Raw genomic sequence first — 12835 nt, 5'->3', positions numbered from 1 at the left:
TCTGTCAGGGAAGTTCTTACAGCTGCCTTCTATTGAAACTTTTGTTGTTTTTCTCCCTCAGGTTCAACTTGATTGTTCAGTTCTGAACCATCTGGCCTATGGGCTTATTTACATTTCTTTCATACCAGCTTTGGAGTCTTGATTGGTAAGGTTACCATACGCAGTATATCCAGTAAACTCTGTGGCTTGTCAAGGCAGCAGCAGTACATTAGAAGGATAAATGTGCAGTGCCAGCTTAAAATACATTTCTCAAATCCCGCTATAAAAGTTAGTATCTTTTTTTCTAAAAATCTTAGAATAAAGCAAATATAGGGCAGGTTACTTTCTCCTTTCATCTGTATTCAGTACTTCATTTTTAAGAAATTACCAGGTATATGATAAAGTAGGGAAGAGTATTCAAACTGGGGAGACACACTTCTGTGAGTTTTCTTGTACACACTGTTCCGGATGAAGCACATATGAAATGTACCAACACCCTTTACAAAGACGCTAATGCTTTGCTTTCATGGCTGAAAATAATTCAGTTGGTACAGGCATAAGAAGCAAATGTGATCTTGGAATGTATCAGGCTGGTGACTCAGTCATCTTGTGATATGTTAATGTATGCACAAGCTCTTCTTCAGACTTCTGTGCTACTAATGTACAGGATTTCTTGAGTATTCCCTTGGTGCACGTGATGTTAAATGATCTTTTATTTCAGGTTCTGCTTTGTACTGTTGCATCTTTCCCTGCTTTTATTCCTCCAAGCTTTGAAACTTCAGAATTCATTGTGTGTCCTTTTTCACAGCCTTTGCTGTTGATTGTCCTTTTGAATTTGTCTGCTGATGTGCAATTGTACTGTGTTAAAAACTACTCCATTGGGATCTCATTAATATACCTCTCCATTCTCCTGATTTGTATTTCTCTTCTCTTCACTGCATCTTTTACATATTTCACAATTCTTTATCCAATTTTTCCTGTTCAGCAGGATTCTGATGTATCAAATGTTTAACTGAAGTTTAGTTTATATACTAATCTAGCAGATGACTGAAACATGTTGTTTTTTTTTTTCTGGTATCCTTTGACTGTATTGAATTTTTGTTTTACTGTATTATATTAGTTGTGTTTTTATCTTATTTTTTCTGGTTAATTTCCATTTCTAACATTCAAACAATTTAGAAGTTGATATTTTATTGAGAACCTGCGTACTCATAGCAACATTTCAGGTCACTACATGTATGAATAATAATTTTCTGTTCATCAACAAGCAACGCACCTTATGTTATATGTGTAAATCTCCCTCTGGCTTGGTTTGATGGGGTGGCCTTATGTATCTGTATTGCCTGCCAGAAAAATGGAAGGAATCATAGTTACAGATAACTCAAATTGCAAGTAAGGTTGTTTGACCCTGCTAAAGGTGGGAAGGTGATGACTTCAGGCTAGATTTCTCAGTGCTTTATTCTGCTTTGAAAATGTCAAGAGATGGAAACTGCACAGCTGCACTGGTCGATTAGGGTTTTTTGCCTTCTGTCTACTCAGAAGCGCTTTTGTTTCTTCTTTGTCTGTTACCTTTTCTTCTCCTGCTGTGTATCACTGGAGAGACTGGCTCTGTCATCTTGACACCTGGGAAAGCTGTGTAGAAGGTACAGGATGGCTGCTGTTACAGTCCTTCAAAACCACTTCTCCTTCAGACTGGAGAGGCTCTGTTTTCCTGACCTCTTCTCACAGCCCTCGACTACCTTGGTGTCCCTTCACCAAAATAGTTTTGTTTATCTGTGCCTTCCCTATAGTGAATGTCTTCAGGGAGAGGGACGCTGGAGCCAGTATTCCAAAGGCATTGCAGTGCAAGGATAATAGGTGTGCTCTCAGTCTGCTGACTGCTGTTCACAGTAATACAGCTGAGGATGCTGTTGCATCCCCCTTGTTTCCAGGTCATGCTTCTGTCTCCTGTTTTGGCTTCTGCCTACCAAGGGTGCCTTGGGGCATTTTTTTCAGCAGAGCTGCTCCTTGGCTGAGCCGTGCCAACTGTACAACACCAAGGGCTCTTCCTTCCTGTGCAGAAGACTTGTCCTGCTGAATTTGATTAGGTTCCTTTCAGCTTGTTCCCCAGCCTGTCCAGGTCCTGCTGAACAGCAGCCCTGCCATCATGTATCTTGACTGGTCCCCCATTTATCTGCAAACCTAATGCAATAAACTTGTACAGCAAGATGTTTACGGAGGCTCTGCGAATGACTCCACATCCAAAGCAGATCCATTTGCGTGTGAGCAGAGCAGTTGTAGTGTACAAGTCAGCAGGATAAGCTGACTGATTTGAGCTCTTAGAAAGGGGTCGGTATCATGGGCTGAAGTGTGATAAGGCAAAGGGTAAATTCTTGAAGATAGGGAAGGATATAACTTCATATTGCTGCTTGATGGTCAGATTGCTGTTGTGATATTGGGTAGGCTTGAGCATGTATGACTAAATGGGCTTTAATATCTGAAAGAGGTAGTGAGTTATTGGAAAAGTTGACTTAGTATATCAATAGTTTCCATTAAAAGATGTATTTGGACTGCAGCAAGATTTTACAGAAGGTGGAGATTGGAGTTGAGTGGTTTCTGATAAAGTGTATACATGTATATTGTAAATCAAAAGGAAAGGCAACTTACTGTTGGTTAAGACATACTGTGGCATAATCTGAACATTTGGTAAAGCATTTCTGTTTACTTTGAATGTGAAATCTTATTTTAGAAGAAAGCCCATGTGATGTACATACCAGAAGTATCATGCACAGAGCACATCCTAACCCCCTGGAGAAGTGTCCTGTCTTATGTTTGTTTCTCTTCAATTGTTTTTATTCCTGAAATCATCAATTTATTTATTTCTGCCTGCATGCTGTGCATCTGACTGGATAGCAGGGTGTTGTGTGTAAGGGGGATCACAAAATGAACTTGGATTAATACTGTATCTGCTGCAGGAAAAAGCTACTTTGATGTGTTCGACATTAGCAAGGTCTCACGTTCATTGAGCTTGGGGGTTTGCTAGAGAAAAATGTGAACAAAAGCATCATGTGAAGAGCAGTGATAAGGATCAAGAGTTTTGAGGGCATGACTTGGAAAGACTGAATCAGAACAGATAGCAGTTGTTTAGAAAGAAGAGACTGAAGGAGGCATTATGACATTGCCTTGGTCTGAAAGCCTACAATTTTAGCTAGAAAACTGCAGACCACGAGTGTCTTGTAGGCTAGGCCCTCTGTTTCTGGTTCCTAAGATGTTGGAAGAGAACCGTACATAATATTCCTGTAATTATTGTAAGCATATCTAATTGCAGGAGGGGAGGAGGGTTAATGAGACAGTTGCTGACTGAAATGTAGTCCCTGCTGTTAGGCGAGTCAGGTCACCAGGTCTTTTGGAATATAAAGATTTCCTACTTTAATCTCTTTTGCTTCTTTATGAATAAATTATAATGATCTAATTGTTATTGAGCAGAACTAATCTAATAAAGATGTAATATCTGTGCTTTCTGTTTTATCAATTAGCGAGTTGTTTCCATGCACTGCTAAATAAAGATGTATTTGAAAATATTTCAGACTACTTTTCTTAGTTTGATTCATTACCCAATATGTGCTGCATATTTAAGAGCCTGTGAAGAACTGTGTCCTAGACAAGAATTTGACAAAGTTGCTGCCATTTCCTTTTTTTTAAACACCTGTAAATCTGAGGCACAAATGTGCAGTTCTTGATGGACAGTGGATGAATATTCTTTTCTTATCTTTTGATCATAATAAGCTTGATACTTCAAGCTCATTTATTAATTTTAAACCATTTGCAGTAATTGTGGACTTGTCCAGATTCTTTGCTTTTTCTCAGAGGATACTTGTTTGGTTTATCAGTTTATTTCTCTGGAAAAAATTATTTTTGTTATATTGGAATGAATGGAATAGCAGCTGAGAAACATTGCAAGTTGAGATTTAATCTTATTGTGCAGACAACAAGGTTAAAGTGAATACATTTGGCTCTGTGCAAAGCTTGAAGATCCTCCTAAGCAGTTCCTAGCTTGTATCCTTATCTTTACCAGCTCTTAGTGCCAGAACTCCAAAGGTGTGCTAAAAGCATCAGTGAACAGCAAATTGAAGGTCTACAATTAAGCTGAGGTGGCTTACTAAGAAATGAGAAATGCTGCTCTTGTCATAATAATTTAAGCTAGCAAGTGCCACAAGAATATTTTCAGTCAACCAAAATTCAGTGGCACAGGGCCATGTAGAGGCAGTTTATAGAAAGCCTGCTATAAATGTTAGGATTTGACTTTAGTTGTTTTCAATTGAATGCCACTGAGTAATTAATATTTTAATATCAAAGCTGCCTTATTGAAAACTGCATCTTCCTAAAACATAATGTCCATAAGCCCCCTTTTCCTATCCTGTGTAAGCATGTTGGAACAGTAAGTCCTTTCTGTCTTGGATGATTATATGTAATCATTCGTATGCTGCAGTCATTTAACCTCAAGATTCTGAGCTTGTGCACTCAGACTAAATATTGGTCTTGTGTCATTTTGAACACCATGTTCTTCATCTTTGTAGTTCTAGTATTTTAAATCCTAGCTGAAATATTTTCTTGTCATTTGTGGATCTGGCATGCACTTTTTGACTTCAGTGTTTGAAGCTGTTGTGGAGGCCCACCCAGTTCCGAATTAAAGTGTGAATCCTGTTGTTACAAAGTCTTTTCTTCTTTCTGCCTAAAACAGCACAGCTAAGAGCTGTCATAACATAGCACCCCAGATTCCATGTTAAGCAAGTTACTTGACTCTTGAGGTTGTGTTTAAGTGTGGTCAGTGGTGTCACATTTTTCTTGGTGTGGTCTGAAAGCATCAACCTTTGTTAGCCTCACTGTCTTGCTGCTGGCAGATGAAGTAATGGTTGCATGTAACCTAACAAAATGAGAGCCTCTGCAACAGTTACGTGGAAAATAAGTAAAATGAAAGCATCAGACTGACTCTTCTTGGGTCTGAGGACTTTTTAGACTTTTTTTAGCATTCTATGCTGGCAGTTGTTTCTGCTTGCATGTGCTTCCTAGAATGCTAGGGGCGCTGGCTGGAAGACTCCTTTCCTTTGCCCTCAAAAATTAATAGCTGGCTGATTTAGTGAGAGATAGAGGCCTTGTCGTGTGTCATCAGGGAGGCTGAATTAATGTTTCTACTACTCTGACCTATTTTCACAGCTGAAATACATTCTAGTTTTGTTTCTGAGAGGTTGGGTCCAAATTGATGTGTTCTGTATGAGCAGACAGCTCGAGCACTTGGGCTGTGGGCAGAGATGTGGATTTTGGTAGCTTGGCCAGCTGGGTAGTCAGCACACAGGGAGCTCAGTGTTGCCTGCCTCCATCTCTTGTTGACTCGGGAGACTCACATTGTGTCAGGTTATGAAACGCTTGAATCTGTACCCATATAGTGAGGGGGAGGTAATGCCTTCACAGACTGAAGGAATGGAAGGGGCCACTAATGGAAGGGTAGGATTTACTGCCTTCCTTATGGAAGGTAGGGGAGGAGGGGACATCAAAAACCCTAGCTGCAGACTATAAACTTTTGGAAAACTTGTGGGAGGAACTCTCCTGGCTTTCTTACAAGATGCCTTCAACAGGGACCTGTCTTCCCCACCCCTACCCTCTGTTTGATCTTATTTTCCTAAAGTTACCAGAGTTCTCTCACATCTCTGCAGATCAAGGGCCTAGAATGGAAGCCATATGAGATGTGGCTGAGGTCATTTGGTCTGTCAAGCTTGCAGAAGAGGAGACCTCATAGAGACCTACAGCTTCCTCAAGAAGGGGGAAGTGGGAGGGACTGGCACTGGTTTCTTCTCTCTGACCAGTGACAGGGCCTGAGGGAACACCATAAGGCCATGTCAGGGGAGGTTTAGGCTGGGTGTTAAGAAAAGCTTCCTCAAGCAGAGAATGACTGGGCACTGGAACAGTCGCTCTCTGGCATGTGATGTGACCCTTGATGTTGTCTAGGGCATGGCCAGGAGTTGAACACAGTTATCCTTGTGAGTCCCAACTCAGGATTTTTTTATGATCATTGTGTGATTCTAAGTCTAAAGCAGCAGTGGAGGTTCTTCTGCTGGGAAGAACAAATAATTTCCCATTCTTATTTCTGGCATAAGGAACAGAAGTGGGTATTTTTGCACGACTTCATTCTGCTGCTCAGTTACTGGAGAGAGAGAAGATAATTTATCTTGACTTCTTGAGTGGCACCTGTCTGCAAGGTGCCTTTGGACACTTGAACCAGTAAGAAGAAAGTTAAATTTGGGTTGAGAAAATCCCCATAAACTACATTGGGCTGTATACAACTGAAGTGAGTGTACATATATTTGTACTATGGGGCTTCTTTACTTCCATCTCATGGCGGGGGAGGAGGGGAAGAAGACATCTTGTTCTGGAATAAGGGTTCTCCATTTAGAGGTTATTGAGGCATGTATGGCATCCTGGATGAGATCAGTCTATTTTCAGTTGCATTTTCTCTTTTTCTTAGGATTATTTGACCCAGACTGCTCTTGAAAGAAAATAATTAGGCTATTGGCAAAGCTTTGATAAGGGCTGAAAATTTTGGAACAGCTACAGTCAAGCAACTGTTAGGTTTTCTGTAGCTTGCTGTGGAGACACCTGTTGTGCTGCAAGGTCAGGTAAAAAATTTGCTAACAAAATATTTGACCTAGACGAGGAGAACATTGGCTGCTAATAAGCCTACACACAAACTTCTAGTGTATTTTATTGTTACTGAGTTGGCTTCATTTCCCTCAGAGACATTTGTAGTAAGTTTAAACACCAAGAGTATAATCAGAAATGAATGTTTCCTCCAACTAAGTTCTAAAAAGCTGCTATTAGTAAATAAGGGAAGAAGTACCTTCTAATGTACTGAATGAAGATAGCAGTGTGCAGAATTAGTGTATAGGTTTGTAGAATTGCTAGAGACTTTTTAGAAGTAGGCTTAGTTCTGAATGTTATTCATAGCTATAAAAACATATCATAATTAATACCATCCATGGATCAGTTTTAGATATGGGTGCATTCTTCCTCAGGCTATATAAGACCCGATGAATTAGACCAAAGTTTATATCCTTTTTTTATCTATATAAAGAGTACCACAGGAGATTATTTATGTTGGGTCTGCTAGAAATCACTACTTTGTTGTCTTGTGCAGCTTGTTCTCTATAGCAAATATAAGATATTTCTGAGGTAGGTTTTCTCTTGTGTTTTTTTTTTTTTCAAGATTTCATTTTGTTTCTTCTTCTTTTGCAGAACTTGCTGTGTAATTTGCGTTGTGATTTCTGTGCCCTCTATATTTTCATAGTTTTGGCTATCCATGTAGAAATTTGGGAGGGAGTGCAGGAAGGTTGTACTGATACTTGTCTAGTTTCTTCCTGTGTCAGCGCTGTGAGCTAATTAAATCTAATTGTGCACTAAAGATGCTGTTGGTTTGTAGCATGTTACCTTAGTACTTCAGGTGAGGCATAAATGGATTACAGTAAATATTCTATTCTCAATGTAGCCAAGCTAAAATATTTTTTTTAAATACATTTTATAAGGTTTCTTGCTTCTATTGAATTTAGCTTGAAATATTTGAGTAAATTATGGTAAAAAAATTGAATGTATCAAAATGGGAGTATAACTATTCCCATTGTAGCATGAAAACTTAATGTCTCATTCATGTAAGTATTTTGGGCTCCTTAATAGCAGATACTTGACTGTTGAAGGTGGAGGCTGTATGGTGGAGGAGATGTATTTTAAAAATCCATGTGTGTGTGTAAGGATGCAGTTATTAAAACTCTCACTTTTCTAGAGATGTGTGTGATTTCTTTTGAACCATGTAACTACACAGCTGCATCGTGATTATCATAAATATCAAGCCAGTTAGTTTAAAATAATAGAGCATACTTTAGTTACAGATGGTTGCTTGCTTAGCCTGTGAAACAGGTCATCAAAATACAGTGCCCCAATAAAAGGAAGTTTTTCATTTGTATAATATATGTAGAATCTTTAGTGTTTATTTACTAGCTCTGTGTGTTTACTACAGATAGGATAATTATGAATTTAATACTAATGCTCTTTGTTTTATAAAAAAACTTTAAATACTCTGTAATTATCAAACAGTGACAGAATATCTCCAGTGATTAGATCAAACATGCAGGAACTCTAGATTATCTCCCCTCAGATGAAAGCAGACTGAGTATGATACAAAATCAAACACAGCAATTCCAGAAATGTTTCTTCCCTGATGGATTCAATGTCCTATTTATTCTTCATTAATGGCTTCTTGGATAGCAGCAAGTGTTTCTGCAGTTAGTTGGTTTCCAGTTATCAGTTGTTTGTATTGGTCAAATTCTTAAAGCATTGCAGAGAAATGAAGTCCCTATTTTAGCAGCTGGTGTCTGTTGGAATCAGCAGGAGTAAGCTGTGTAACTGGTGGATTAGATGTCTGCCCACGGGGCTGTAGTCAGCAGCCTGTGACAGTACTGAGAGAGGAAAATGAATTTAACACACGCATTGCCTCAATTTTTTTCAGATGCTGGCCAGAAGAAGACCCCAGACAAGAAAGATGGGCGACGAATGTCTTTTCAAAAACCTAGAGGGACTCTTGAATATTCTGTAAGTTACTGCTTTATTGTTAGAATGTTACTGCAAAGCAAACGCAGGCTAAAAAGTTGCGTTACGAAATATAAGCAAAACTGTAATGTGTATTGCCTTTAATGTTAGAATTCTGTGTATCTCATAGTTTAGTTTGACAGAAATTAAATTAGGGAATTAGCTAGTAGTACTAATAATATTTTTTTCCCTTGAAGTGCCTTTTTTTTTTCCTTAGAAATTCCAAGCTAAATCTAACTGTTGACTGGTTCACTTTTAGGTAACTAGTTAGAGACAAATAACAATAGTTATATAATTATGTGCAAGTTCTTTCAGCATTATTATTAAACTGTTGCTGTCAGGAGAAATAACAGAATAAAGTTGTAAAGGAAGCTGCATCTCGAATACTGAATACTGACTTCCTGGTATTCTTATAATAATTGCCATAGATCTGTGCCTTTTACTGTATAACTCAGTTTCTGCATCAGTATCTGAAAATGGAGCCTTTCTCTCCCTGTTCTGTTCTTGAAATGACCCTCAAACTGTGCTGCAGTCAGCTTTCATATTTGTGGTTACTAAGGGAAACAGAAGTGAGAAGCATCTGTCTTGTGTACTGGAAATACAATTAAGACTATAAATAATGCTTATAGAGTTGATGTTAAATTAGGGATGGTCTGCCACAGTTATCTTTAAATGCTTTTGAAGCTGGACATGATAAATAAAAATGACAACTGCTTTATGAAAAGTCTTCACTTGACCTCTTGGTGTTCTCTTACTCCAAGAATAAGAGATACAGGGAACACTTAACTCTGTTACGTTAAGCCAAGCTGTGATAATTGCTTAAGTACTGAGAAGGCTGTGATAGTCTTTTGGATAGAGACAGAGTATGTGTGTAGTGGAGCAAGAAGCATTTCATTAGTGTGGCTTTTATTGGAATTGGAATATAATTCTAGCCTGCTCTAAAGACTTCTGTGAAGTTGGAATTCAAAACAGAAATTCCTGCTGCTTAGATTCTAGCAGTTGAAGAATGTTAATGTAAATGTGACTGTTGATGTTATATTAACTCGATTTGGTCTGAAATACTTGGGAAAAACAGTCAGGTGTAGCTCTGTAGTAGTGGCATCCATACTCAGTAAATCCAGTAATTTGGCTCTTGCCACCATGTGAGTGCTTTTACTTTGGTATGTAACATTCCAGGCAAAGTAAAAGCAATGAGCTTTCCTTTTTTAACTTGGTGTGTGTTTGTGTCAAGTTGTCATGTACTTCTGCAGGTTTTTATGTTCCAGTAGGTGGAGTTTTAGATCCAAAAATAGCTTTCTTAATATGTTCTGAAGTATGCATCACTTCCTTGTGAGTCAAAAAGATGATTCACAGGAATCAAAGGCTTTTTGTCATTAAACTTAGTCCACCTTCTAAAAGAGCCTGTAGCATGTATGTAAGATGGTGCATTTCAGCTTCACAAATACTATATTCTGTCAGGTCTTGCTGTACATTTCACTCATGAGGCTCATGGAACTCTTGAGTAGCATCATGTTAGGTTAATTTGTGTGCATATATTTCAATAAAATACACAGGTATAACCTTTAGGAACTGAGCTTATGCTTACTGTAAGAGAGATCTGGTAGCTGTTGTGGTAACTTGCTACTGTTATAATTTATTATTTTGTTATATGTGAAGAAGTGCCCTTGTGTCTTGTTTCTAGCTTCATCCTACTTCCTGTCACAGTGACAACACATGTGTGCACACATGTGTATTTATATACCTGCATGTGTTGCTTCTTTGAGAAGTAGTAGAGAGTGAAGGCAGAAACCAGACTCCCCCTCACCTTCCAGCATTGTTGAAGTTAGTGGGGGTTTTTGCCTTTTTTAATATAATAATTTAATATGTTAATTTTTCCAATGGCTACATGGTTTTAGGAGGGAAGGTCTTATTTGTATTCATGAAGTTTGGAGAGAGTTGACGTCTCACTTGTGCAAACTATGGGGTTTTAATAGGAACTAGACTTCACACCGGAATATTATTAGAAAAAAAAATTACTATGGGACAAATGAACAATAAAATAAATTTTCTCTTTAAAGCTAAAGACAGAGTGGAGTTAACGTTTAAGATTTTAATTGAAAATTCACAAGGCATGAAAACTTGAACCTGCTGTTCTGTATGTAGCAGCAGAGAGAAGATGTCAACAGATATGGTACTAATGAAAGCAAGTCAGTCCTGAACTGCCTCTAAAGAATACAGAAAAATCTGGTTCATTTCTGCTGGTACTGCTTAGACAGTGAACAGATATCTTTTAATAGAGTTTATCCTTTTCTCAATGTGAGTCAGCATATTAGATGCGAGTTGATATTGTCTGTTATTTCAGGATTCACAGTTGCTGCTCAAGCCATATGTTTTCCCCTTCAGCCTTTTGTGTTCCATCTTGTACAAACACAACTGGTGCCTGCTTAAGGTGTCAAAAGAGCCAGCTAGGGGTGAATAATGGAGCATGAGCAGAGGGCTGCTTACTGACACCAATGATTGTAGCATGCTAGCAGGCTTGTGACTTCAGTGAAAGCCTTCTTAACTGCTCTTCCTTTTAGGGACAAGAAAGAAATAATTGTGGTTATTTACAGATAGGTTTGATTTTTGTTTAGAAAACTGTTTGTGAGTAGTTGAAATGGATGATCTGGTTTATGAGTGTTGGAGATCTAGTCTAAGATTTCCCTTTATCTCTCTGGAGATTGAAGGCTGTGCTCTCCTGAAGTAGTAAGTCCTTAATACACAGATTATGTTGTGCAGGTTAAGGGAGAGCCCAGTCAATTCCTGAAGGTCACATAAGCCTTTAGTAGACCATAGCCTTGGGACTGAGTTTTCTACCTGTATGTAGAGAGTGCTAAGGGTTCTCTTCTGGTGCCACTAGTTCTATTGCCATTGTAAGCCTTTACATACTATTTAGAAAGCTACACACTTAGGAGTTTTGGTGGTTTTTTTTTTTTAATTTCTTGGCTCTTCCATTTCAAACCCAAGGAGTGTGTTCTTTTTTGGCGGCCACTTTTCTTTGAGCATGCCATTGTCATAACCTTTTAACTTGCTTTGGGGAATGTTGGAAATGTAGGTCATAATGGTGATGTTACTTCACCTCTGTCTTTTATTAATTCTATTTGATGCTGGCTTTGTGATACTTACAGAGTTTGTTTTGCTGATTTTGCATATTATATAAATTAGGCATGTTAACAATTAGTTAATTTGGTCATAATTGATATTTCTAAAGGCTTGGGTACAGTGCCAAAGCTGTGCTATTTGTGCCCTTTTGTTCTCACCTTTTTTTAGTCTTCCTGTCTGTTTAATTTTGTTAGTGTGTTTTAATGCTCTTAAACTATGTTTGGTTTTCTGGCTCATGGACACCTAGTGTTGAAATAAAAAAAAATATTTCTGCACTCTGATTCATATGTATTCGATGTTTAATTTTTAATGGAGGAATGAGTGAATTCTGACTGTTGAGTGAAGTTCATTAAAATACCAGTAGAATAAAGTTTTTAATAACTTTACCAGCTGTTGATATGAGGGAAATGAAGGTAGTTTGATATAATGGTGGCTGAAGTTCTCAGTCTGCTGCTATACATAAATGCACCTGGGAAACATGGGTGCGTTCTCAATGAAGTTTTAATATTCAAATATTTATATAAGATTTTTAACATGTAGAATAGCATTTAAGTAGCTATGTCAATATATAGAAAGTTTCTTTTCTTAGAGGGAAGGAATAACTTCTTGCCTTCTCTTGTAGTAGTGAATTGATAGGGGAAAAGCTGGGAATCCATGGCACTATCCAAATCTTGTTAGTTCTGTGCTTTTCTGCAAAATTATTCTTTGAGGTTTTGGCTGTTCAGATTCCACGTTTTAGAATAGTAGAGGGCCTGAGAACTGGAAAATAGGCCTTGGAATCTGGGAAGATATTTCAGGAAGTCTCTATTATGTGAGCAGTGTCATTGATTTGAGAAGGTATCTCTGCTGGTCCCTGAAGTCCCATGTAGTGTGGAAATTTGCCTGTGCAAACTTGACAGCCAAACAAAAAGGAAGCTTATACTTGCCAATGTGTTTGTCATGAGTGAGAGAAACCCTTTAGTTGCCAAGCTATTTCACAAGATGTTTTTATTTCAGAAGGTTGTAAAGAGTGAATACATGTTAAAAAGGGCTTAAATTTTGTGGTTTGAATACTTTTAATTTGTTTTATGTCATAAGTTAGTCTAAAGTCTCACCTGCTTCAATGATTAAGTGATACATAACAAAG

General features: G+C 38.1%; 1 protein-coding gene across 5 annotated transcripts in view; it reads left to right on the top strand.

Annotated features, from left to right (window-relative positions):
- The window catches only part of OXR1 (oxidation resistance 1), a 258894-nt gene that overhangs the window by 189988 nt on the left and 56071 nt on the right, over window positions 1-12835 (top strand). For all 5 annotated transcript variants that reach the window (XM_059475118.1, XM_059471809.1, XM_059473447.1 and 2 more), the window contains one exon: window positions 8510-8592. In XM_059475118.1, the coding sequence (XP_059331101.1) occupies window positions 8510-8592 (83 nt within the window). The remainder of the gene's footprint in view (window positions 1-8509; window positions 8593-12835) is intronic.

This window comes from Ammospiza nelsoni, chromosome 1 (genome assembly GCF_027579445.1).
Source record: "Ammospiza nelsoni isolate bAmmNel1 chromosome 1, bAmmNel1.pri, whole genome shotgun sequence".
Classification (NCBI taxonomy): Eukaryota; Metazoa; Chordata; class Aves; order Passeriformes; family Passerellidae; genus Ammospiza; species Ammospiza nelsoni.
Note: the sequence above shows the minus strand (reverse complement) of the source record. Positions and strands in the feature narration are given on the sequence as shown.